Source organism: Nyctibius grandis, chromosome 2 (assembly GCF_013368605.1).
Source record: "Nyctibius grandis isolate bNycGra1 chromosome 2, bNycGra1.pri, whole genome shotgun sequence".
Classification (NCBI taxonomy): domain Eukaryota; kingdom Metazoa; phylum Chordata; class Aves; order Nyctibiiformes; family Nyctibiidae; genus Nyctibius; species Nyctibius grandis.
This window is the reverse complement of record NC_090659.1, coordinates 100,147,089-100,173,999: the sequence shown is the minus strand read 5'-3', so window position 1 is coordinate 100,173,999 and position 26,911 is coordinate 100,147,089. Positions and strand designations below refer to the sequence as shown.

Genomic DNA, 26,911 nt, shown 5'->3' with positions numbered 1-26,911 from the left:
AGCAATTCTCTCTGGGTCCCCGTTGTCATCTTGCCATCTCCGCTGAGGTTCGCTTCTGTCTGATCCTTCCTTTTCCCAGCAACCTCCCAGGCTCTGTCCTTGCTGCCTGCTCTGTCTTTTCTAATCCTTCCTCTCCTTCTCCCAGCTGGTACTTCTCCTAGCAAAGCATTCTGAGGGGCGCTGGGGAAGGGAGTATTCCCCTTTCTATCGTCACCTGGTGCCTGCCATTGGCATGAGGTGGAAGAGACAGCTTCTTCATTTTTTGCAGCAGAATAAACAGTGAACACATAAACCCAAATGTTTCTATCACATTTCTCTAGAGTAGTTGTATTTTCTATGCTTCTAAGTACCTAAATACATATTTTGAAGATTTTTCCAAATGTTAGCAAGTTCATACTTACAGAGTGCCACAAATTTTCATAATGGGCCTGTGTTTTAGTATATATTCATTCATTCTCTAGAAATGAGAAGGGGATCACAGAATCACAGAATCACAGAATGTTAGGGATTGGAAGGGACCTCGAAAGATCATCTAGTCCAATCCCCCTGCCGGAGCAGGATTGCCTAGACCATACCACACAGGAACGCGTCCAGGCGGGTTTTGAATGTCTCCAGAGAAGGAGACTCCACAACCTCTCTGGGCAGCCTGTTCCAGTGTTCGGTCACCCTCACCGTAAAGAAGATTTTCCTCATATTTATGTGGAACCTCCTGTGTTCCAGCTTGCACCCATTGCCCCTTGTCCTGTCAAGGGATGTCACTGAGAAGAGCCTGGCTCCATCCTCATGACACTTGCCCTTTCCATATTTATAAACATTAATGAGGTCACCCCTCAGTCTCCTCTTCTCTAAGCTAAAGAGACCCAGCTCCCTCAGCCTCTCCTCGTAAGGGAGATGTTCCACTCCCTTAATCATCTTCGTGGCTCTGCGCTGGACTCTCTCTAGCAGTTCCCTGTCCTTCTTGAACTGAGGGGCCCAGAACTGGACACAATATTCCAGATGCAGCCTCACCAGGGCAGAGTAGAGGGGGAGGAGAACCTCTCGTGACCTGCTAACCACACCCCTTCTAATACACCCCAGGATGCCATTGGCCTTCTTGGCCACAAGGGCACACTGCTGGCTCATGGTCATCCTGTTGTCCACTAGGACCCCCAGGTCCCTTTCCCCTACGCTGCTCTCCAACAGGTCTGTCCCCAGCTTGTACTGGTACATGGGATTGTTCTTGCCCAGATGCAGGACTCTACACTTGCCCTTGTTATATTTCATTAAATTTCTCCCTGCCCAACTCTCCAGCCTGTCCAGGTCTCTCTGAATGGCTGCGCAGCCTTCCGGTGTGTCAGCCACTCCTCCCAGTTTTGTGTCATCAGCGAACTTGCTGACAGTGCACTCTATTCCCTCATCCAAGTCATTAATGAATATATTGAATAGTACTGGTCCCAGTACCGACCCTTGCGGGACTCCGCTAGACACAGGCCTCCAACTGGACTCTGTCCCATTGACCACCACTCTCTGGCTTCTTTCCTTCAGCCACTTCACAATCCACCTCACTACCCGATCATCCAGACCACACTTCCTCAGTTTAGCTGCGAGGATGCTGTGGGAGACTGTGTCAAACGCTTTACTGAAATTGAGATAGACCACATCCACAGCTTTACCATCATCTATCCACCGGGTTACATCCTCATAAAAGGCTATCAAGTTGGTTAAGCATGACTTCCCGTTGGTGAAGCCATGCTGAGTGCCCCTAATGATCCCCCTATCCTTGGTGTGCCTAGAGACAGCACCAAGAACAAGTTGTTCCATCACCTTTCTGGGGATGGAGGTGAGGTTGACCGGTCTATAGTTACCCGGGTCCTCCTTCTTGCCCTTTTTGAAGACTGGAGTGACATTCGCTTTCCTCCAGTCCTCAGGCACCTCTCCCGTTGCCCACGACTTAGCAAAGATGATGGAGAGTGGCCTAGCAATGACTTCCGCCAGCTCCCTCAGCACCCGCGGGTGCATCCCATCAGGGCCCATGGATTTATGGAGGTCCAGATTGCTTAATTGGTCCCTGACACAGCCCTCATCTACCAAGACAGATTCCTCCTCTATCCTGACTTCTTCTGAGGCCTCAGGGGTCCGGGGCTCTTCAGGACAGCCTCCAGCAGTATAGACAGAGGCAAAGAAGGCATTCAGTAACTCTGCCTTCTTTTTATCCTCTGTCTCCAGGGCCCCCACCTCATTCATCAGTGGGCCTACATTGCCTCTAGTGTTGGCTTTACCTGCAATGTATTTGAAGAAGCCCTTTCTGTTGTCCTTGACCTCTCTTGCAAGGTTTAATTCCAAGGAGGCCTTAGCTTTCCTAGTTGCCTCCCTACATCCTCTGATAACAGACTTATATTCCTCCCAAGTGGCCAGCCCCTCCTTCCACGATCTGTACACCCTCTTCTTCCACTTGAGTTTGCCCAGCAGTTCCCTGTTCAACCATGCAGGTCTCCTGGTACCCTTCCTTGACTTCCTACCTGTTGGGATGCTCTGATCTTGAGCTCGGAAGAAGCAGTCCTTGAATGCTAACCAACTATCTTGGGCCCCCTTGCCTTCTAGTACCCTGTCCCATGGGATTTCCCCTAGCAATTGCTTGAAAAGGCCAAAGTTGGCCCTCCTGAAGTCCAGGGTTGTGATTCTGCTAGCTATTCTGTTCCTGCCACATGAGATCCTGAACTCTACCATCTCATGGTCACTACAACCAAGGCTGCCCTCAACCTTCACCTCTTCAACCAGACCCTCCTTGTTAGTGAGGATAAGATCCAGCAGCGCTCCTCTCCTAGTTGGCTCATCCACCATTTGCATCAGAAAGTTATCATCAATGCATTGGAGGAACCTCCTGGACTGAGGATGGCTGGCTGAGTAGGCCTCCCAGCAAATATCAGGGTAGTTGAAATCCCCCATGACAACCAGGCCCTGTAATTGCGAGACTGCTCTCAGCTGCCTGTAGAAGGCCTCATCACCCTCCTCATCCTGATCCGGTGGCCTGTAATAGACACCCACAACAGTATCACCCCTGCCAGCCTGCCCCTTAATTCGCACCCACAAACTCTCAACTCGCTCCTGATCCGCCCCTGGACAGAACTCAATACATTCTAGCTGCTCACTCACATAAAGAGCAACTCCACCACCTCTCCTTAGTGGCCTGTCTTTCCTGAACAGGACATAGCCATCCATGACCACATTCCAGTCATGCGAGGTGTCCCACCAAGTCTCTGTAACTGCCACTAAATCATAGCCCCCCGACCGAACACGGATTTCTAACTCCTCCTGTTTATTCCCCATGCTGCGTGCATTGGTGTACAGGCATTTCAGGGAGCGAGCTGAGCACACCGATTTCACCCTAGGGGGATGGGAGGCCTCCTGGTCTACCTCAACACTAGAGTGTTGCCCCAGTGGTGCAAGCCCAGCTACTACCCCATCCCCCTTCAAATCTAGTTTAAAGCTCTCCGAATGAGCCCTGCTAATTTCTGTCCCAGAACCCTTTTGCCCCTACGACATAAACCTTTCCCATGTATTACGGTCACGCCTGGTGTCTTATAAAACCAGCCATTATCAAAGAATCCAAAGCCCTGCCTGTAGCACCAGTCTCGTAGCCAGGCATTAATAGAGAGAATCCTACTATTCCATCCCACATCATCACCTGAAAATGGAAGGAGGGAGGAGAAAACAACTTGTGCCCCAGACTCTTTCACCAACCGTCCTAGGGCCTTGTAGTCTTTCTTCATCCCCCTCAGACTACGGGATGCAGCTTCTTCCCCACCTGTCTGGAAGATCAGCAGGGGGTAGTAGTCTGTGGCCTTCACCAGGCTGGGGAGTTTCCTGGTGATATCCCTGATTCGGGCTCCAGGCAGACTGCAGACCTCCCTGTGATGGGGGTCAGCTCTGCATATTGGGCCCTCAGTTCCCTTTAGGAAGGAGTCTCCAACCACTAAAACTCTTCTCTTCTTCCTTGTGGAGGAGGTAGCTATACGCCTGTCAGGTTTTTCTGACTGTGGTGGGACCTCTGATATAGGTTGCCTCTCCACCACACCCCATTGGACCGGCTGTATTCCACTAGGGCTTCATATCTATTGCTCAGAGGCACCTGTGGAGGCAAGGTAGGCAAGGAGGACACTTGCCTTTTGCCACAGCCATAGACTTGCCTCCACTCACTCCTCTCCTCTAGGTTATTGTTTTCCACCTGAGAGGGGCAGAGTACAGGGGTCCCTCGATCCTGGGTGCTCTCCGGCAGGTGCTCCCATTTTTGTTGCAGGGAAGGCAGAGCCTGGCTCCACCACTCTATCTCCATTTCAGCCTCCCGAATGCTCCTAAGCCTTTCTACTTAGGCTTGAAGCCTTTCAACCTGGCTTTGCAGCTGTGCCGCTCGGTCGAGCGGATCATCTACCTGCTCACAGTGCACACAGCCCCCTGACACCACAGAGACGCTGTAGCATTCCCTGCAGCCTGCGACCTGCACCATTGCCTCCTTCCGTGGGAGCTCTGTCTGGGTTCCCACATCCATTTTGGTCTTCTTCCGCCGGGTAGATACCATTGTTCTTTCACTGAGCTGGGAAATACCTGTTGGTGACACCCCTGGTTCAGAGCTCCTTGGCACCTTCCTTGCCATGTGCACTGGGAGGGAGTCAGTGCCCTCCCCAACAAGCTGCAAACTGCTGCAGCCTCTCCTGCCCTGGGACACACACAGTCACTGCTGACTCACCCAGTCACTGCTGAGTCTCCCTCTCCCCTCCGGGCAGGGACTAGTCCCTGTCCTCCAGGAGGCTTTTTATCACCCAATCAACAGGGGGTGGTGCGTTTAAATTGCCCGCGGTGCCTCCGACTACGCCCCCTCCTCTCCTGATTCGTTGCCGGGAACCTCTGGGTCCGGGGTGGGGGGGGGAAGCAGCTCGGGGCTGCTGCTCGGGGGTGGATTTATCTGAGCTATTTTTAAGTGTTGTGGTTTCTTAGTCTAGTCAATAGTGGAGACAGCAAAATTGCAAGAGGAATATCAAACGTTACCAAAGAAAACTGAATGGTTAATGTGAAGTATGGGAAATACGTAAGTATCTGGGAAAGATCACATGCGACATTGTTCATATCTCAAGAAAAGGTTCAATTCATACTAAATAGTACTCAAATGAGGAAACAAAATTATAGACTGCACTAAAAATAACATTGAAGAGAATGCTGAGACTATAACACAGTGGATTTATTAAATTTTTTTTAAATAGTATGTTTAGTTTTGTTACTTTCACAAAAAAAAACAAACCAGGAGGTGTGCAACCAAAATGATTAGGGTTCTAGGAGAGTGTTATTTGAAGAGGATTTAGAAGACTGGCAGTGGTTAGTTTCCAGAGCACAGGAATAAGACAGGTCAAGCTAAACATATACAGCACAATAAATCTTATAAAGAAAGTTAATTGCATGCTTTCTATTTATTCTATTTCTATTTATGTTTTCTGCTATACCAGACAAGGGGACATTAAATTACACTGAAAGCAAATAGCAACAAAGATAAAATTACTTAATGAAAATACCATTAAAAATATTCAGTGACTTAAATCCCTTTGTTTCAAGATACTCCTGAAGTCAGAAGGTTAGTAGAATTCAGTTAAACACTAGATATGTCTCTGGGTAGCACAAATCTTTCATATATGTTAGATGTAAAAGTTCACAATTAGATCCTAGGACATTTAAAACTGAAAAAGGAAATTTATGAGTTAATGTATCTTTGATTGATAGAATCAAAAACTTGCTTGCTATTTGACATTATGGGTTAGTACAGCACCATGTTGCATAAAAAATGGTAATAATTAAAAACAGTAGTATGTGTTTCAAGGGTTTTATACAAAAGAGAAATCAACTTTGCTTACTTTTTTTTCTTTAATAATTTCTGTTTCATTTGAATATTGACTTTTAGTTTAATTTTGACTTAATAATATTTCATCTTTCTGAGGTTCTTATGAATTTTTCCCTTTCTTTAAGTCAATGCTCTTAGTTTGTCAGTGATTTGTATGGTAGCACATGTTGGGTTGTGGACAGCTTTTAGTCCCAAATTATTAGTAGTTTGTTGAGCTCTAGAAAGATTAATGTCTAGTTTTCTCCAACTGTGAGGATCATTCATTATTCTTTGGGCTCCATTAGAGAAAACCAAAGGGCTTCCTCGGGAACCTGAGAGTTGGCGAATCTTGTTTAGGGGAAAGGGGAGAAGTTTGCTTTTATAAATACTCTGAGTAGATTAGAGGTATCTAATCAAACTTAAGATTGTCAGTAGAATAATCTTGTTTCTTTTAACCTTATATGATATTCAGGATTGCTTTTAGTTTGGCTTTGCTCTAGCTTCTGTTTTGTTATTTACTGCATGTAAAAATTTTTTTTGGCTTTTTGAAATTGTGGCTCATTTCATAATGAGCTATTCAAATTCAGGCATGTCTCACTTGGTTAGTGTTTTGCACTGGTTACATATTGATTGGCATTGCATTTTAGTCTAATCTGAATTCAGACTGTTTGTAGTATATTAGAAATAATGTAAAGAAGCCAGTAAATTGCATCCCTAAACATACTTAAAATGTGACATAATTTTGTTTTTAATGAATAAATTTGAAAGGACCATCTATGCTTTAGCTGCTCTATTCTCTATGGAGTTGCAGATCAGATTTAATTAGATAAGTTTGTGTCTGCAGCGATTTTTTTTTTTACGCTTCGCATGTCTGCAGCCTTTGAAAAGATCACAAAGAGACTCAGGTTTCAGGTGCTGTGTCATCAGTTTTGATCATGTTACACAACTGAATGCCATAATGCTTTTAAAATGTACTTTAGTGAATTTAACCCATATCTGGATATTAGAAAAGAGATAGTGGGCTTTAAAGCTTTTTTGTTATTGCAGTTCAATACTTACTGCTAAAATAATAGACAGTAAAAAATGGCGATATTTATTATGTCAAAATGAATTTTTATTTAGCTATCCTGGAAACTGGGAAAAACTTCACACCCTAACTTATCTATAATGTATTAATACACTTCAGATGATCTTTGCTTCTCAGTTATTGATCTTTCAGAGTTTAAATAGCATGTATTTTTGTTGTACTGACATTTTTCTCTCCATGTATTTTCGAATTTTTCTTACAGTAGAAAAATTAATTCACCTTGAATTCTTTTTCCATATATAGGTAATCAAATTGCCACCTTTTCTTATACAATTAAAGAATATAGAGAAAGTAAAATCAAGACAGTGTTATATCAGCAACTTTTTCCCCCTTTTAAGTAGTTTAGTTAAATAGTGATTAAAAAATCCAACATACTTATGGTATTGAAGGCTTAGCATACAGTTTCTTGTACCTGTTATTCTGAAGAGGTCTCCTTTATTGATATGCACTGCTTTTCCAAAGTTGTGCTTTTCATAAAAACAGATATGGGAAAAACAAAGACTATTTCATTATGAAAGATCTGTTTGACCATACATATAAGAAAACAGATTATAACATTCCTTAAACAAGTGCACAGGAACTTTAACAAAAACAGGAATTTTTTAATGGGTACTACAACAGAGCCTGATTCTGGCAGCACCATTTAGCATCTCTGTATAAATGTAAAGTCTCATTGTGTGTTTTCTCCTTGCTAGGAGTTAATTCCAGAGTTTTACTACCTACCAGAGATGTTTGTCAACAGTAATGGCTATAATCTCGGAATCAGAGAAGATGAAGTTGTTGTGAATGATGTTGATCTCCCTCCATGGGCCAAGAAGCCTGAAGACTTTGTCCGTATCAACAGAATGGTAAGCTGCATTTTAGTTTAGCCTAAGTAAGGAGTTGTGTTTTAACAAGCTAACCTCATGCTGGTTTTAATCTCTTTAGAACTAGATTTAGAGAAGTAAAATAAAAAGTGAAGGAAAATTTGCATTCTGCCTTTCTTGACAGAACCCTTAATTTTACAATGGGTTTTCCTTCCATGGCCCAAATCATGGAAAATGAAATTCAGTTATTTACTCTCTCATGAGAAAGCATCAGGTGGGCATGAGCTGGACAATACAGGATAGCCAGAAAAATATGTATGCTCCTCTTACCACCTTCTACATCAAAAAATAAAAGGTTATTATAAATGCTGGTATCTTGCAATATATGTTATATTCCTTACTCAACTAAAGCTATGCACTTCCTATTCATCAGAGACGAACTGGAAGTGTAGAAATGTGAACATAAGCCAACAACTGCAGTCTCTGAAGAAATTTTGCAAAAGAACTGCTCTGATGTATATCAGCAAGAAGCCTGCAGAATTTAAGCATGAAAAACATTTATCTATGTTGTGTATTTTTGCTTTAATTTGATAGATAATGATTTTATTAATGATAGAGTTAGTATGTACATATGCTTCTAGTAATTTTTAGGAAAAATGCGGTATATTCCAATGTTTTGGCCAGCAATAGTTCAGTTTATGGTTCTGTTCTGGAAATGGATCTTCCTTAAAATACTTATTGCTTGTCTTGCTTATAGAGTCAGGACTGTACTTTCAATAAGCTGTGGGTTTCCATACAGTTGCAGAACTATTCAGCTTGTGCATTATTTGCCATAGTGCTTTTGTGGTAGCATTGTAAGTCTAGCTCTGTTGGGTTTTTTCTAATCAATTTGGCAATTTAATTTCAAGAACTGTCTATTTAAAGAAAGTTGTTCTTCAAGAGTTGATAGAAAAAGGAACCATTGAAGTTCCAAAGAACAGAAGAATATTATGAAAACAAACCTATTCCTAGATGTATATGATTTAGAAGTGTCTTTCATTTAGAAGAGTAAATGGTTTGACATATATACAGCAGTCTTCTAAGGAAGTAATGGCAACCTCATCACTTGAGACATATTATGAAATGCACTACATAAAGCATATGAAATGTGTTCTGGGGAATAGTCCTTTGTTGGCAGGAAGAAGCTGAACAACATTTTCCTTCCTTTTCTTGGCTGATTTCTCTTATAGCTGCATATATTGTAACATTCTTTCTAAAAACAAGTAATTGTCACAGCTAGTGACAATTCAAGCTAGTTCAAGTGCAATTTTACTAGCAAAGAAGGAGGTGCATTGAAAGGATCGCTACCTTCCATTAGCATTCTCAAGTGTGGGCTGCACAACCCCAGGTACGTGTCTCCGGAGTGCCCATGTTGCTGCACAGAGGCCTCTTTTTGGATTGTGGTTGTGGCTAAACTGGAACTGGGCCCAGGAGTAAGCACACTAAAGTTGACCAAGGGGTTTAGTTTTGACATCTGTAAGAGCAGAAGTGTGATACCTTAGTGAAAAAGGATAAACAAGCTGACACCTATTGGGGAATATAATGAGAGAAGCATATTAATGACTCCCTTTGGGAAATCTTATAAAGAATGTTCTTTCTTGGATCACAAATTGTGTTTCTCCATCCATCCTTTCCACAAAGATGGAATGATTAATAGGAGTATAAAAGGCACTAAGTGATAAGAGATCACTTGAAGAAAAGCTTTAGCTTTAGTTTATTTGATTTCTCTGGTGCAATTTCTGCTTTTTTAGAAAATAGCATAGGAGCTCTCTACAGAGAAGTTTTGTACTGGGATATTTAAGGCTGTTGAAGAAAACATCTGCTTACATGAATTTAGAGTACAGCATTTATGCCCTTTCAGGACTGACTATACTTTCAATCAAGGCTGGTAGTTAAGAGCTAGAAATATTTTTAAATACTAAGCTGTAATAGCACTAATGACTGATTCCATACGAGTGTAAGTACGCTCAGACTGCCACAATACAGACAAACTGATGTTATAATTAGAGTAGTATTAGAATTACAGGCTTCAAGTAATTGAGTACTTCACAGATTTTTAAAATCTGAAATGATCTCACTGAGGTATCATACCCTTCCTATACTATCTTCAACCCCTGTCCCCACAGATGCGAGCATCATCCCATTACACAGTTTTTCCTGGAGGCATTTTCTGCATGGCCTTTATTCCTCCCAGCATCTACTTTTAGCAAGAGCATGATCAGTAGTTAGAATTCAGTTCTACACAGATACATGTTATCTTCTAGTGAACAGTCTGATGAAGTTCAGAAATGATAATAAAGTTGGGAATTGCCTAGAAAACAGAAGAGATATAGATTTGTTTGAAATAGATGCAGAAAATACACTGAAAATCACCTTGGGAGGAAAGAATTAAAGATATTCAATAGGAAGCAGAAGTCTGGAAACAAAAATAGCACCAAAAATAGAGCAGTAGCGAGGGAAGGATGACAATGAGCAGCAATTAGATTAGATAAAACTCTGTAATTCTATATTCACTAAGAATAAGTGTATTTTGATGCCATCTATGGAGAATCATTGCATCACAGAGGATGTAAACAGTTGTACCTGTCTATGGTCCTTTTGAGACTGCACCTGGAATATTGAATTCACTTCTGGGCAACTAGATTACAGAAGTATTCACATTTGGATGGAGTTCAGAGGATAGAAACAAAGGGAATAACTTTAGGATGTTTAAAGAGAATGATATATGCATACTTTTTTATAAAGCTTATTATAAAGTAGCAACTAGCTAAAGCAGGATAATCGCTTTCATGAAAATGCAGATAGTTTGTGTAGTAAGAAGTAATGGAATTATATTTTCAAAGGTAAAATGTGTAATAATTTTTCAGAAAAACTTCCTTGCCTAGGGTTTTATTAGCACATAGAGCAAACGGCCAGTATGCCCTTTTTTTGGTCACTAGAACTAGACTAGTCAAAGTAAGGAACAAATATAAAGGGATTGGAAAGTTTGACATTCCCTACCTAATGTCTGATTCCATGTTTTGAAGCGGCCAGCAGATGTATTATTCAGCTAGGTCATCCCCAGGCCAAGCTTTGGCTGTTATACAAGAATCTATCTCAAGAAAAAAAATAGGCTGGGTGTGGTGCTGACGTGTAAAACACAGCAAGCTTGTGCAAGTCTGGAATTTCTGCAGCAACTTAGCAAAGCAAATAGAGAACATGTTTACAGGAAAGCCACAGAAAATTGAGGAATATTTCAAGTAAGTGTTATCCTGATCCCTTGTCTAATGAAATCAGCAGTAGTCATTTCATTTCAGTGGAAAGGATCCTGTGTGATACTGCGTAACATACAGTGGGATCTTGTTTTTTCCCTAGCTGACAATATTTTCTTCTGTTCATACATATTTGTTGCTTGCTGCAAGCATATGTAATGTGATTTTTTCATGTGGGAGTAAATGCAAACCCTTATACACAGCCTATATGCACATTTATGAATGTAAACTTTTTCTTTAAATAACAGCAAGAGTTTCAGCATTTCATCCTGAGACTTACCAAGGCAAGTAGAGAACAGACTAGAAAACATCACAGAGGCACAGTGACATAAATCAATGTAATTTAACCAATTGGTTAACAAGCTTTACTAAAATTCTGTGCAAATTAATAAAAGACAGGCAGGGTTCTGGGGTTTTATTTTATTGTTCAGTTGGGTGTTTTACACTTCTAACTAAACAGAGAAATGGAGGTGGAAATGGTTTTCCATCAAAAGAGAGTCCTTTAAAATTGTGAAAATTAGACTTCTTATAAACACTGGAAAAGACATTCAGTCAAGTTATTTTTAAGACCTATTACAGTAGCTTCTAAAGCACTCAGTGTATACATCAGGGATTGTTGTAGCAGTTTTATTTATCTATACAAAGCTAGATTGCTACGGAGTTACTCATGAAACATTAATAAAGCACTATGTTCAATGCTAACATGATTATGGTCTGACCTCGGCGATGGCACAAAGGACAGAGGCAGAAAGTGTCCCTGATAACATTACCCTAATGCTGGGCTCATCAATCATAATCTCCCAGTTTACCAGGAAAAAAATCCCATGCATAAAACCTTCCACAGATGTGCATCTGTAGTCCTACTCAGCCTCTCAATCCCCACAGACTTAGAGCAGTCCTGAGAGCCAGAAAGAGAACAGATTCAGTCAGTAAGTCAAGCATGTTAAATCAAGGCAGGGAACAGCACTGTGAAACACTGAAGCAGAGCTTTTATAATAAGCATTCTTTAGTTTTGAAACAAAAGATGCAAGATTGTGTAATTCAAACTTAATTATAATGATATTTTTATTATGGCTTATGCACATATTAAATTAAAAATTACAGCGCTGAGTAAAATGCATTCACTATAAATTATATTTTTAAGAGCCTAAATGGTGTCCTGTTTTTGTTATACATATTTTGTTCCTATTACATAACTGTTACTAAGATTGAATTTTCTTTCTGTCTTTGAAATGATTTATTTGTGTTCTTCTGCTGCCAATTACATTTTTGTACAGTTCCCTGGCTATTCAGAAGCATGCATAGTATTTCATAATTAAAAAGCTTCTTGAATAGTCATTAGAAACATCTATTATGAAATCTCTGTGCTATGAGGATCTGGAAGATTTATCATTTCTGCTCACCATTCAGGAGCAGTTGGCATTCTTTTTTTACCAGGTAAGCAGTAGATAAGATTTGATATTACTTCCTCAGTAGTAGCTTTCATTTTTTTTTTGTGTAGTGCTAAGGTTTGTTCTCAGTGCAATTAAAGCTCATTCAGCAAACAGGGGTTTCAATCTAATTTGGAAATGGCAGTGATTTTCTTTTTTTAAACTTTATATATCACTGAAGAATCTTACTTACATCTTGAAGGCACTCACGTAAAGGATCAGTTTCTGTGCAGACATCCCTCAATAACCCAAATCTGTAGAATGCATTTCCATTTCACTTTTATTAAAATATTACTTTGTTTAAACAAACAAAACTAATTTCAGATATCAGCATTGCCTGTTTCATTTAACAGCAAGAGTCAAAGAGTTTACTCTGATAGTCATACAAGAAATAGTAAAGGAGACAGAGAAATATTAGATGCTGAGAATCTGTGTATTCGATGGCTGCAGAGGAGCATGAATGTAAGGAGAGAGAAGAAAAGCCCAGCTCACAGGCTGAAACAGCTGATGGTCTGTTATTGAGCAGACCTACAAAACCAAAGTGCCTCAGAGTAGTTTTAAGAAAATATTTTAAATATACTGAAGAGAGTTCTTTGAGAGACAGACAACACATAGCTTTGGAGGGGAGGGAAACAAGGCAGGACCTGCAGAAACAGGAGGGGCAGGTGCAGCTGTGGTCCTGACAAGGGGCAGCATCAGAGCTTTCCTCTTCTCTGGTGACACAAAATACCCAGGTAACACAAAATGTTGTGTTAGAAAGAGATTGGAATAGCATATTTTATAAATCCAGAGCTCTTGATACTTTACACAACACATGGTGTGCATTAAACTAGAAACCAATGCCTCCTATTAGAATCTCTAAAAAAAAATTTTAACATCAAATTAGGATGAATAGAGAGGAAAGTGTGCAGTGCTCATACTGCACTAAGGTCTGAAAAGAGCTGTAGTACTTGATCCCACCAAGCAGTAACTTGGCTAATATTAACTTTATTTAGGTTATGCGTAAACATAAACTTACTAGTACCTATTTATATTTTACAACAGCTACAGGTCTGATTTTCAGCCTGTGGAACATGTGTGCATGCACTTGCCTGCAAACACACAAAACCCACAGTACCTTTACTTCAAAATGTTTTTCTTTCGCCCACTAAACATAATGCTTATGGTTTAACTATTAGCAATAAAAGTCGCTCCATTGAAAACAGTAACGTGAGAGACTCCCTCCTCAGGACAAAACCCATGAAAAAATACTGACTGGAATGCTCCTATTTCAAAATGAAGCCCTAATGACAGTGGTTCAAACAAGTTTAATTTGAGAGTGCATGCATATAATTGTATATTTTAATGAAACAGAAAACAAGATGGCTATTAGTCATTTCTGTTTAACAGTAAGAATCTTGAAAACCCATAAATAATATATAATTCTATAAGTAATAATTATTATTGATTTTCTAAAAAAATTTTGTTTACTTATATTTCATATTGAAAATATGCTCAAAAAATGAAAGCCCCCAAAATGCTTGAAAGGCAAAATGTTGATGAAAACGCTCTTCCTTAGGGCCATCACTAGCCTATTTTAAGGATATTATTCTTATCTTTTTCTGTATGTTGTTCCTACTGTACCTACAAATTATTTTTCACGCAGAAAATTCCCTCACCCTGTTCCCTACTGAGCATTGCATATTCTTGAGAAACCAAACCGTATACTGTTGACAGTGAACAGCTCATAAATTTTCAGGAGGCACTTGCGTGGAGGGGGAGCAACCTGTGCATTAGAGCAAATTAGGGAGAGGATTCTGCAAGTATCACATGACTAGCGTTGCAGAAGTACTTGGGAGAAACTCCAGCAAACCAGGTCAGACCTGACGTCAGAAGCTTTCTCCTGACTGAGATGAATCCAGGTTATAAAGCACAGATCAGGAGCCTTGTCCCCACCGAGGATTAGGTAGGACTTTGCAGCCTTTTGGTAGCCCGTTCTTGACTGCACCCTGCCTATTGTTCATGCCCAGTTCCATACCCCACACAACACCCCAATGGGGAGACATGAGCATTGCACAGCACCCATCACAGCCTGCAGCTGTAGACTGTGCAGTGCTAAGGCCCATGCAGAGTCACTCTCCTTCAGACCTCTGGCTTCTCTCTATACCTTCCACTCTGGTCTCTGCCCCAAATCCCCCCACCACACCAGACTTCCACCACAAAGTGCCTGGCAGGCACTGCGTTGTTAGTCCTCTTGCCACCACTAACATCCTTGCATCCCTGACAGCAATTCTTCTGACTTCCAAATGTCTGGAGAGTTCTTAAATTTATAGTTCAAAATAATTAAATTCACTCCTTACAAATTTCCCCAAATCTTGTGTTTCATGCATTTCAGCATACAGACCTTTAAAGAACCATTAGACCTATAAACATAGTACAATAAATCTGCTTAAAGAATTGGAGACAGAAAACATGGCATGCTGCTGTTAAAAAGTAGCTCATTTATTTAATAAGCCATTAAAGAACCATTCACCCATGTGAAACAGAAGTTCTTCAAACCTGCCAGGGTCAATAAGACCTCCTCTGGAATGACAAGCTCCTGAGTAAGGGCTGGTCATGCAAGTAGAAACTGCCTCAGGGAAACATAACTTAGGCATTCAACTCTCCTAACACCAAGGAGAGGATGTGAGAGGAGATAGTGGGTGAAATATGCTCATTTGACCCAAACATTTATTTTTTCAAATTTACTGTCCCACTTTTAAATAGTCAAAAGTTTTGCCATTTTCCTGAAATGTTCCCCGTGTTCTAGAAATAACAAAGCTATTTTTGACCAAAGCAAATGCCTAACAGGTTTTTTTGTTAATTACTTTTTAGTAAATAAATAATAGATACAGATGCAAAAGAAACTTATAAATATGCAGAGTTTGGAGGAGGAAGAGAACAGTTAGGCTTCTTGCTGTAAGTTGGTTGGAGATGGATGCTGAAAGAAAACAGGCTTAAATAATATTTTAAGTTTTATTACATACAAAAGAACATTAAAAATTGAGTATTTAAAAACTAGGAAATGCTTTATTTATGGTTGCTGTGGCATGCTTAATTTTATCCTTGAATGCTAACATCCTGCATGCTAAATGAGGTAAAAGTCCTATGGAAAAGATTATGTGGGATGATGTAGTTGTTGACTATATCATGTTGCATGCACACAATACAATATAATTAAGGATCTGGCATTTCTTAATTATTTATTGGGAGACATGCTTTGAAACAAATAGTATTACTTTAATAGTATTTAGTATTAAGTAGTATTAATAGTATTTAAATAATATTACTCACAATTTGCATATGATGAAAAGGAAACAACAGATTTTTATATGGTTCTCTGCAACATTTCTTTATAGCTTCTTATAGTATGCTGAACTTAAGCCCTTGAAAACTGAGCTATATGTCAGCTATTAAGCCTGATCCTTCCCATCCATTTTCCTCAGAAATAACGGTCACTGGTTTTGACAGAAAAAGGTCCAGTTTTCCACTACAGCACAGAGAGTTCCTCTTCCCTGTGGAGCATTACTGGGAGAATGCCTGAGGAACGATTGCGTGGTTACCCAGGGAGCCAGCCCTATGGGACTTGCCCCGTCTGTGGCTATTCCTGCATGTGGGGTGGTGGGCAGGGGGCTGCTGCTGGTGGGCAGTGCATGGCACAGTACTACAATGTTCAATGATTATTTCTGAAGCAGCCTCCTTTTGATGTAAATGAATAAAAAGAAAACATATTTTTTCCTGAGTTTATTTGCCTGTAAAATTTGAACTTTCCTGGGGCAAACATGAAACCCTGTCCTAGCTGGAAAGTGTCTCTGCTGAGTAGTGGCACTGTGCTAGAAACAATGGAGAAATTAGGATTTCTCAGGGGAAAAAAAAAGCCATGATCTTTGAGAATTAAATATATTAGGTGATGTATTATAGAGGGTTGCTGTGAGCTCTGCGTGTATGCAGTGAGTACTGGTAAGCTTGACATAGATGTTTACATAATAAATTGTATTAAGGATGGTGGGGTTTTTTTGTGAGCGAGCCAGACTCTTTTCAGTGGTGCCCAGTAACAGGACCAGAGACAGTGGGCACAAACTGAAACGCAGGAGGTTCCCTCTGAACATGAGGAAACTTACTGTGAGGCTAACTGAGCACTGGCACAAGTTGCCCAGAGAGGTTGTGGAGGCTCCATCCTTGGCGATACTTAAAAGCCGTCTGAATACGGTCCTGGGCCAAGTGGTAATACTTGAGCAGGTGGGTTGGACCAGATGACCTCCAGAGGTCCCTTCCAATCCCAGCCTTTCTGTGATTCTATAAATATTTTTTTTCTAACAAACTAATCAGTTCCCAGATCTGAGAACTGAACTGCACTTGTTCTGATCGAAGGGAACCAGGTATATGACACCGTACAAAAGCAGGACTGTGATGTAGTTTGGGCAAGGACATGTATAAAAACTTTGTCAATGATCCATGAATCAGTTCCTGTTTATCACAGTCCTTCTGTGAAGGTGGCATTAGGAAAGAAGGAATGAGTGTGCCAGGATGCCATCTTAAATACACAATGAGTCTTTATAGGGGAACTATTTGTGTATCCAGGTATGGGCTCATGGGAAACTAAGACAAGTAGTCTTGTAGAGGGGTAAGGAGAAACTGTGTCATGCCTTCAGCTTTCAAAAGCTCCACTTCAGGCAATGGTATCTACTAAGAATGCCAATCATGTCTGATAAAGACATATTGGTTGGCTCAGGCTCAGCGGTAACACTGTCATCATTTCCTCCATCTAGAATTAATCTCTTTCCATATGCTGAGCAAAAGGATAGCAATCCTTGAACATATTTTTAAACTAGCTAGTTGTGGCCTGTATTTTCTTTGGTGAATCAACCTAATGTCAAAAATGAGTGTGAAAAATGCTTTTCCCTTTGAGAAATCAGTCACAACTCACACATTGAGTGTAGAATCTCATTTTGCCAATACAGCTTTTTAATCCTCAAGTTTCCATTTTAGATTTAAGACTGATTAAAACTAGTTGGAAAATGAGTTGGAAGATTGGGGTTTTGAAATTTTTTTCCCATTTTCATCAGGTTTTCTTGACATATTACCTAACTTATTTGACAAGCTCAAAAATTAGTAATTAAAACCCTTGCAGCTAGGAGGAGCCCAGTAGCTGAGAAGAATATTAGCTTGATATAAAGCTGAAGGAAAGAAGAATATCTTGTTAGTTTCTCTTCCAATATAATTGGTTCTTTTTTTTAAATGTTTGAAGGATTTCAAATATATCGAATAAGCATGAACAGGAAATGTGATGATACCCATTATGTTTCCTCAGTTAACAGGAGAAGGTAGGACATAATTTAAGCATGAAATTGCAAGATGGAATTTACTTCCTAACTCTGAATTTCACATACAGGCCCTGGAAAGTGAGTTTGTATCATGTCAACTTCATCAGTGGATTGACCTTATATTTGGCTACAAGCAACGAGGACCAGAAGCAGTACGTGCACTCAACGTTTTCCACTACCTAACATATGAAGGCTCTGTGAACCTGGACAGTATCACTGATCCTGTCCTCAGGGAGGTAGGTGTTTACTATCATTTCATTCTAAAAACTGCTGTCAGCTCACAAGAAATGGTACTTTTTTCATCTTTCACTGTTCAAGAAAATTGTTGTGTGTGACTTGATTCAGAACTTAGGCCCTAGGTGACTTCTGAAGCAAGTATTAATAAACTAGCAATAAAACAGATGACCCAAAGTATTTTCTTTGCTTGAAGTTACTAATATATTTAATGGTCAGTTATGATATGGGGAATTATAATGAAATATATATTCTGTACTATATGTTCTGCTACTTTTTATAATTTACTTTTATTAAGTTCACTTAGTAGAACTCAAAAGCTGAAAAAACCCCCTTCATCATAGTCATAGAGAAAAAAATCTAACCTTTTCAGTCAGATAATGTTGGTGAGATTATGTATCTGAAAAAGAATATATTTGCTAGATGGACAGTAGCAATTATTCAGATTACTTTTGTGTTAATCGCTTAAAGTACGATCAAACTGTTACCAAAGTAGAAAATGTTTGCTATTTGTTATGTATACAAGTTTTTATGTTTATATATATGTATGAGTGAAATAGATACACGTGTACGTATATACGAGTGAGCGTTTCAAATTTATCAGTAAATTTAAAAAAAAAAATGTACTAGCTATCCTGATACATTTCCTTCAAGTGACTGTACTTGTTTTCAGTAAGACTATTAATTTGAATGATCACTTTCTAATATCATCCATTTATTGGCTAAAACAATTGAAATTTGGTGAAAAGTGTGAAGAAGCAACAGCTGCTAGATGAGTACCGCTGTGATGAATCTGTACGCACAATCTTCCATTCCCCCAGATAGCTACCATCTGCTGTATGCAAAACAGTAATAATTTATACATTGCCAGGCCATGGGTTTTTTGTTTGTTTCTTTTCCAATCCTGGAAACAGAAATCTACAGATTTCAGAAAGAAATAGATTCTGGAAAGCGTTCATATTCAGCTAAGTATTGGGGTTTGGCATGTTGTTTTTTAATAGTGCGTTGTTTCATCTTTTACATTTGGTGCTTTTTGAGGAGTAGAACCAAAAAAACCATTCAGACCAGCTTCCTAGAGCTGGATTTTCACACCATGCACTGCGAAGCTTGTATTTTGTAAACAGTTAGTATTTGCTTAGTTTTAAGAATGACCAGAATTGCATTGATCCCCCTGCCACAAATATTTAATATTAGCATCTACATAATTGTTTTCTGGATTTAAAACTTTGAGCACAAGAAGAGCCAGTAAGGTACAAAACTGGAGATGTGAAGGAGCAATGCTTTTTAAAGTATAAAACAGGTGTCATGCATCATGAATACAAGGGATTTGCATGGCTTAAGGTCCTGATTTACATGGGCAGACTCCTATGTCTTGACTTTAAGGGTCTGCTCCCACGGGGCAGCTTGTAGGATTGAGGTCTATCTGTCTGTCTGTGCACCTTATTTAACATCTTATGACATGATAAGACTCTTCAGCTCTCCTGTGGCTCCACTTACATGCATAACTTGTTATCAGAAATTTCAAGAAACTCATGGAGATGTTTTTGTTCACTGAGTTGTACATCTAACCCATGCCCTGTCAATCGCATATAAACCTCTTCTTAGGCTATCTACGCAGTGTAAATTTCTAAAAGCAAAACTTTGTCTTCACTGCCACAAGTTAGATTAGCAAGTAAAATTCATTGTTAGCAATGAGAAGGCAACATGTCTGGAAGAAAATGAATCCTCCTAACTTTTGTTATATATAGATACATAAAGTTGTATGCGGCATTTAAAAATAGTATGCTTTCTCCTTGAAGAGATCTCAGACATTGGTGATTTGTGGTTAGTCATAAAAAGGTTAAAAACTACTTTTTGTTCATTTTTTATCAGCAATTACAACACACGTGTAAATATAGGCAGATTTAGAGCCACGTTCTTTTTCCCTGAGCTCTGTTTATGAAGCTAGCAGACATTCTCTGGCCAATAATAAAGCATTTGACATCTTGATGATCTAGTAGATTTGGTATTTGGATGTCATGTTTCTGTTACAAGTATATATGTTCTATATAAATTGTTTTGTGGACTTTTTTTTTTTACTTTGTTCTGGCTTTTACTAGATATTCCAGAAAATAAATTAGAAGATAAACGAACTTTGAAAAGCCTCTGAATCCCACTTGTAGATACTGAAATGCAAGGATAGGAACACTAGCACCTTTAAAAATAGTGATAACAATTGTTTAGTATGTTAGGTGGTAGTGTCTTAGAAACACTGCAATTTAAAATTAATTGAGCTTTGCAGTTATCCAGGAAAACGCGTATCTCAGTATCCAAATGCTCTTGATGTTCATTTTCCGAATAAACTGAAGCATTTTTGTTTCACTGAAGACAGTGAATGTTCTCAATAAACACCTGTGAAATAAGCCAATCAATGCAACCTTGTCGGCAGCAGCCGTTATCAGACCGATGGGCTCAAATGTGGTGGTAGCCTCCTCAGACTGTGGCTGTAACTAATTTCATATTGAGCTGAGTCCCAGCAAACCCTGTCCAGTGACATAAGACTCCAAATAAACCCCCCTCCCATTTAGGTCTGAACTGATTGAAAGACATAATTTAAAAAGGCATATCCCTGTGAGCTGTTCATGCCATACCTTGGCCTTTCACTTTCACCCTCAGCTTGAGCACCTCACTTAACCACTGAAGAATATGTTGTTCTTAGCTTTCTGTGAAGAATAGTAAAGGAGTCACTTCAGTAGCCATCTGGCTGGAGCAAAAATTTATTCGATGGTCGGATAACTCATTCCTGCCATTCTCCCATGCATGGGGGAGCCTACTAAGAACTCTCTACTGTTTAACACTGGAAAAATGGCCATCCTGTGCTTTTGTTCCTTTTGGGCCTATTTAGTAGAAGACTCTCCTTCTGGCTTGCTTGCTTTGTTTTCTATTTTTCAAATTCACAATGGGTGATACCAGAACGCTGGGATAGCATTAAGTTTTTGATTACTAAAGTCTATGAAATCATGTCTGCCCCTGTAATGACTCTTTGGCAACTTAAGATCTGCAGTGGATGGGTAAATATACTGATTTCATTTAAGCATACCAATTTTGATTTTTCAAACAACTTTGTAATTTTCTGATACCACCAAAAAATACTTGATCACTGTAATTTATTTCAAGCAGTGATGAGGGCAACATGAAAGTCCTGACTTAAATACTCCACAGAATGTATAAAATTGAATTTTGTTGTTTAGATCTTTTATGATTAGAAATTGGGAAATTCTTCAGTTCTGTTAGTTCTAATGGTCTCTCTTATTCTGCACATTGCAAAATTGTTGTCATGTTGTAATAAGAAGGAGAAAAAATGTGTAACAAAATAAACATTTTTCAGGCCCCAGATTATTATTTTGGTCGGGTTTTTTTATTGCAACCTTTTGTATTCTATTTGTAAATTTTTCCTATTTTAAAGTAAAAGCAGTGAGGTGAAAGCTAAATCTTGAAGAACAGCTTACGGATATTGATTCATTCTTACTTGACAGGTGAAATCATGGCTGCAGCACTAACCACAGCAATTACAGCATTAAAACGTCAAGAAATTAGAGGTCAGAATAACAGATAATTTTCTTCCTTTTGTCAGATTAAAAATTGACATTCTTTGACAGCACAGGATCACTGGCTGAGAAAATTATGACAGCTTAACTCATCTTGTACTTGTAAAGCAGTAATTGATAATGAACTTTACCATGACAGTCTTCTCCTGTGGAGAAACATGACAGAACATCCTTGGTACAAAGCCTGCATCTCTTTTTAATATGAAAACAGTAGTTATATTGGACACTAGATGTTATTTGGAATTGTCTTTACTGTTAGTTTACATCATAATCCAAATCCTTTCCACTGGACAGATTTGGCTGACTTCAGGGGATTGATGCTGAGAATGCTGATGTATAAAGAATAATATCGGAAATGTAGTTCATTTATGGTGCTTTGATGTTATTGGTTCACTTCTTTAGGAAAATATAGTTCCTCCCCTGTTTTTTCCCAGAATGTCTGTAGATTTAAGGAGCCTCATTTTTCCCAAACACCTGGAAATCTGGACACTCAAAAATCAAGAGTTGTGTTTTTTTCAAGTTAGGAACTTGTTTTTGCGTGATGCAAAGTGTTGTGGCTGAAAGGGAACCGTATAGTTATACTAGTCATTAGAAAATACAACAGAAGAGCTAAAATTATTTTCAGTACTACTTTGTAAGTTAAATACAAAATAATTAAGTGGACATGTTCAGTTAGTGCATGATTGATAGATTAATCACATGTAGTACTGAAAGAACACCTAGCACGCAGAAAAGTACTATTTCAAGTTTTCTGTTTATTTGTTAAAATCATAGCCAGATTTTGATTTACTTTTTTTCAGACGTTCAGCTTGTTTGTGATTAGAAATGTTTTGAAAAAAATAAGTGAAACATATATTACACAGCTATTGATTTGCGCTAGACTTTAGGCTGACTTTGTGTCATCCTTGTGTTGGATGTGAGTTGCAAATACAGCTTAGCAGCGTAGTACGGTGACTTTCGTCCAACTGCTGCATCTTAACCAAACACTTGCGTCCCTCCAGTCTGACAGGAATTGCAAGTGCGTAGGAAAGCAAGGCAGTGTGAAGCTACTGGGCTCAGATATTTGTTCCAAGCAGCCACCTGTCAAAATACCTGAGCATACTCGCAAATTGAAAAATGATTAAAATTGCTAGTGTTTGACAAGCAGGTGCTGCGCCTGGAAACTAATCCTAGTAGGACAGTTTTGCTGGCAGATAACAGAGCATACGGCCTATGCAATATTTATTTCTTTGGTGGTGACTTGATATTTAGCATATTTAAATAATTTGAAAAGTCATAATGATGCGGTAGTCTTGCAGTGCTTTTCAATTACCCTCATTTCAGGGTTTTATTTTTCCTCTTATATTTTCTTCTGTTATCTCTTTCTTTGATCTGACAGGAATAACAAAGCATCCCTCTGGATCTGCTATAGTGAAATATGCCCACAGGAAGCAGAGTAGATCACATCAGTTTTCACTTCTTTTTTTTTCTCCTTTGCTTTTTTTCCCCCTCCTTGCTAAAACACTCTTTGCTACTACAGAGGGCTGACATGATAGGGCTGTCAAGACTCAGCAAGATAGATATATTTTTAACAAAGGGAGCTGGAATGCTAGCCTTACCCTGGTGGCTGAACCTGGCAAATTTATGAGGAAAAAATTAACACGCTATTCTAATATCACTGTATAATCCTTTCAAGGTAACTCCAGCTCTTGCAACCATGTGCTTGTTCTTTCGCTCGGAATTATTCTTATTTATTCTGATTTCTTTTTTAACTTGTTAGATCTTTTTCTTCTGTGTGCTGTTTCTTTGATGTGACAAGAATGTCAAAACCACCCCTATGGATCTGCTTGATTGAATTGTACCCACAGCACTGGCCATTTACATGTTCGGTTGTGCTTAATTGCCTCCATACAAGGGATGGTCTTCGCTTCCTTTATAGGAGCAGTCCTGCTTAGGCATGAATATGGACAGTGGCGATATAAGTAGGAAGCTGCAAGTAGTATCACTATCCACTTCTTTCAAAGTTAATTGAAGGAATCTGTATAGCAAGAACAGTCATTTAAGTAAAAGCCATCATCAAAGTGGAAGTTATTTTCTTATATGCTAAGGGCTCTGTTGTTCTCTGAGAAATGTGTACTTGCATCCTGTTGATTTTTGTAGAGAAGGCTACATCTCCTTCACTCCCAAATACTCTGCTTCCCAGACATACAAAACAAGCTATTTTTTTTTCCAAAATTTTTACTCCGTTTTTAGGAAAAACACTTTGATTATTTTATATTTTTGTTTGCTGTGAGTCTGTTCTGTGTGCGTGAAGAGATTATCAACAGAAAACTAAATGAAGTTTTACATTTCACTCTGGGAGCATCTGTAGGTATAATAATTTTTATGTCTTTCCAGTGAGTTTCAGAGCTCAGTATCCTCTTCTGTAAGTGGGAAAGGAAGATTTTTTTACTTGCTGTCACTTTGTTACGATAACTCCCTGTAGATCAATAAGAAAAACACGGGGATTTTTGAGGGTAATATATTTATTTCTGTAGGTAAAGATTCCTGTAGAAGACAATGAATACAGGAGGAGACACCTAAAATCGGAATATTCAGTAAAGGATTAGTGTAAATTGCATCAGGTCAGTTACCACACAGTAACTACCCAAAGTATAGGCTTTTATTTTGAAATTGATGTGTGCTCTTTTACTTGTTTCTCATTCAGGGGAAAGGGCTTTCAGAAGGTGTTTGCTGCAGAATAACTGAAACATTTTAGCTATGCATCCAGTTTTACTATGAAAGAACTTTTGGGGATCACCTACCCTAGGTATCACAAGCCATTTATGACAAGGAGCCAGAAATTGTAATCAGATCCATAGGATTCCAAATTAAAAATATCCTTCTACCATTGCTTAAAACAATTATCTACAGTTAGATTCACAGAATCACAGAATCACAGAATGGTTAGGGTTGGAAGGGATCTCTGGAGATCATCTAGTACAAGCAAGTTCCCCTAGAGCATTTTGCACAGGGTCACATCCAGGCAGGTTTTGAATATCTCCAGAGAAGGAGAGTCCACAACCTCCCTGGGCAGCCTGTTCCAGTGCTCCGTCACCCTCAAAGTAAAGAAGTTTTTCCTTATATTGAGATGGAACTTCCCATGTTTCAGTTTGTGCCCATTGCCTCTTGTCCTGTCACTGGGCACTTCTGAGGAGAGTCTGGCCACATCCTCTTGACACCTGCCCTTAAGGTATTTGTAAGTGTTGATAAGATCCCCCCTCAGTCTTCTCTTCTCCAGGCTAAACAGACCCAGCTCCCTCAGCTTTTCCTCATAAGGGAGATGCTCCAGTCCTCTGATCATCTTTGTAGCCCTCTGCTGGACTCTCTCCAGTAGTTCCTTATCTTTCTTGAACTGGGGGGCCCAGAACCGGACACAGTACTCCAAGTGTGGCCTCACCAGGACAGTGTAGAGGGGGAGGATAACCTCCCTCGAGCTGCTGGCCACACTCTTCCTAATGCACCCCAGGATACCATTGGCCTTCCTGGCCCCAAGGGCACATTTTTGGCTCATGGTGAACTTGTTGTCCACCAGGACTCCCAGGTCCCTCTCTACAGAGCTGCTTTCCAGCAGGTCAACCCCCAGCCTGTACTGGTGCATGGGATTATTCCTCCGTAGGTGCAGGACCCTATACTTGCCTTTGTTGAATTTCATTAGGTTCCTCTCCACCCAACTCTCTAGCCTGTCCAGGTCTCACTGAACGGCAGCACAGCCTTCTGGTGTATCGGCCACTCCTCCCAGTTTTGTGTCATCAGCGAACTTGCTGAGTGTACACTCAGTCCCTACGTCCAGGTCATTGATGAATAAGTTAAACAGGACTGGACCCAGTACTGACCCCTGGGAAACACCACTAGCTACAGGCCTCCAACTAGACTCTGCGCTTCTGATCACAACTCTCTGAGCTCTGCCGTTCAGCCTGTTCTCAATCCACCTCATTGTCCACTCATCTAATCCACACTTCCTGAGCTTACCTATGAGGATGTTGTGGGAGACAATGTCAAAAGCTTTGCTGAAGTCAAGGTAGACAACATCCACTACTGTCCCCTCATCTACTCAGCCAGTCATGCCATCACAGAAGGCCATCAGATTGGTCAAGCATGATTTGCCCTTGGTGAATCCACATTGACTACTGCTGATAATCTTCTTTTCCTCCACATGCTAGAGATGACATCCAGAATAAGCTGTATTCATGATTGATCATGATACCTCCCATTAATGAATGTGTTAGAGATTATCAGGTAGTCAGTATTTTAGTGAGTCTGTGCTGATCTGAGTTCCTGACCATTCCTGGATCATGCTGTTGTATGTTTGTGGGAATTCAGAATCTTTTCATAGTCAAGAAAATACACAGTTCCTGGAAGTAAAACAATTTGTGGCATACAATTTTTGGGTTTGGGTCCAAAATGGCACAATAGAAGGTCTGGGATTTGTTTATTATCCATTGTACTTGTGACTAAAAAGCTCAGCATCCAGGCAGAGCTAAGCACTGCCACTCAACATACATCACCAACCATACGCCGAGCATCCACACTGAAGAACTGCCGATAACTTGTTTAGATGATGAAACTTCAACCAACCTCTTTGATAAATATTTCAGATAATTCATTCATCAAAGGAATACTAGGGTGAGTTTGTGAATAACTCATAGACCAGAAAATGTCTCAATCTACTTTGAGTATTATTTGGAATAAATTGTTTGGCCAGTTCTCTTATATGTTATAAATTTCTTAGACATTTTTGTCAGAATATCCTGGAGTCTTACCCAAACTGAGTTTAATGTTTTGCTGATATAAAAAGAACATCATTAACTGCATTTTCTCTCTTTTATTGCAGAAATATATAAAATATAGGTCTTGTACATGAAAATTTCTCCTTTATTGTCTAGTTATTTTGTTTTTCTCCATATGGATGTCAGGTACCAATTATTGATTTTTAAAACTAGCAATAAGCATTTTAACATACACTTAAAGTAATATTTTATGTGAGAGACAGAGAGACAGAGAGATAGGGTGAAAATTACCACGGTTGATTGTAACAGAAATAGCTGGAAGGGGCTTCTTTTTCCTATTAGCACAGATTTCAGTTATATTACGCTGTCATTACCTCAGCATAAATTAACTATTATTCAAAACATTTCACACACAGCAGTTTATTGGAACAGATATTACTCAGTCTAAGTATCTAGTAATTCACTTAGAAAGATGCGAAGCTGAGCTTTCTAAATGTTTTAAACATATTGATAATGTACCTCTTTAATGCCATTTTGAAGCCTGT

At 39.5% G+C, this 26,911-nt stretch overlaps 1 protein-coding gene across 2 annotated transcripts in view; it reads left to right on the top strand.

Moving 5' to 3' along the window:
* The window catches only part of NBEA (neurobeachin), a 560,398-nt gene that overhangs the window by 484,339 nt on the left and 49,148 nt on the right, over window positions 1-26,911 (top strand). For both annotated transcript variants that reach the window (XM_068419495.1, XM_068419505.1), the window contains 2 exons: window positions 7,625-7,777; window positions 17,866-18,033. In XM_068419495.1, the coding sequence (XP_068275596.1) occupies window positions 7,625-7,777; window positions 17,866-18,033 (321 nt within the window). The remainder of the gene's footprint in view (window positions 1-7,624; window positions 7,778-17,865; window positions 18,034-26,911) is intronic.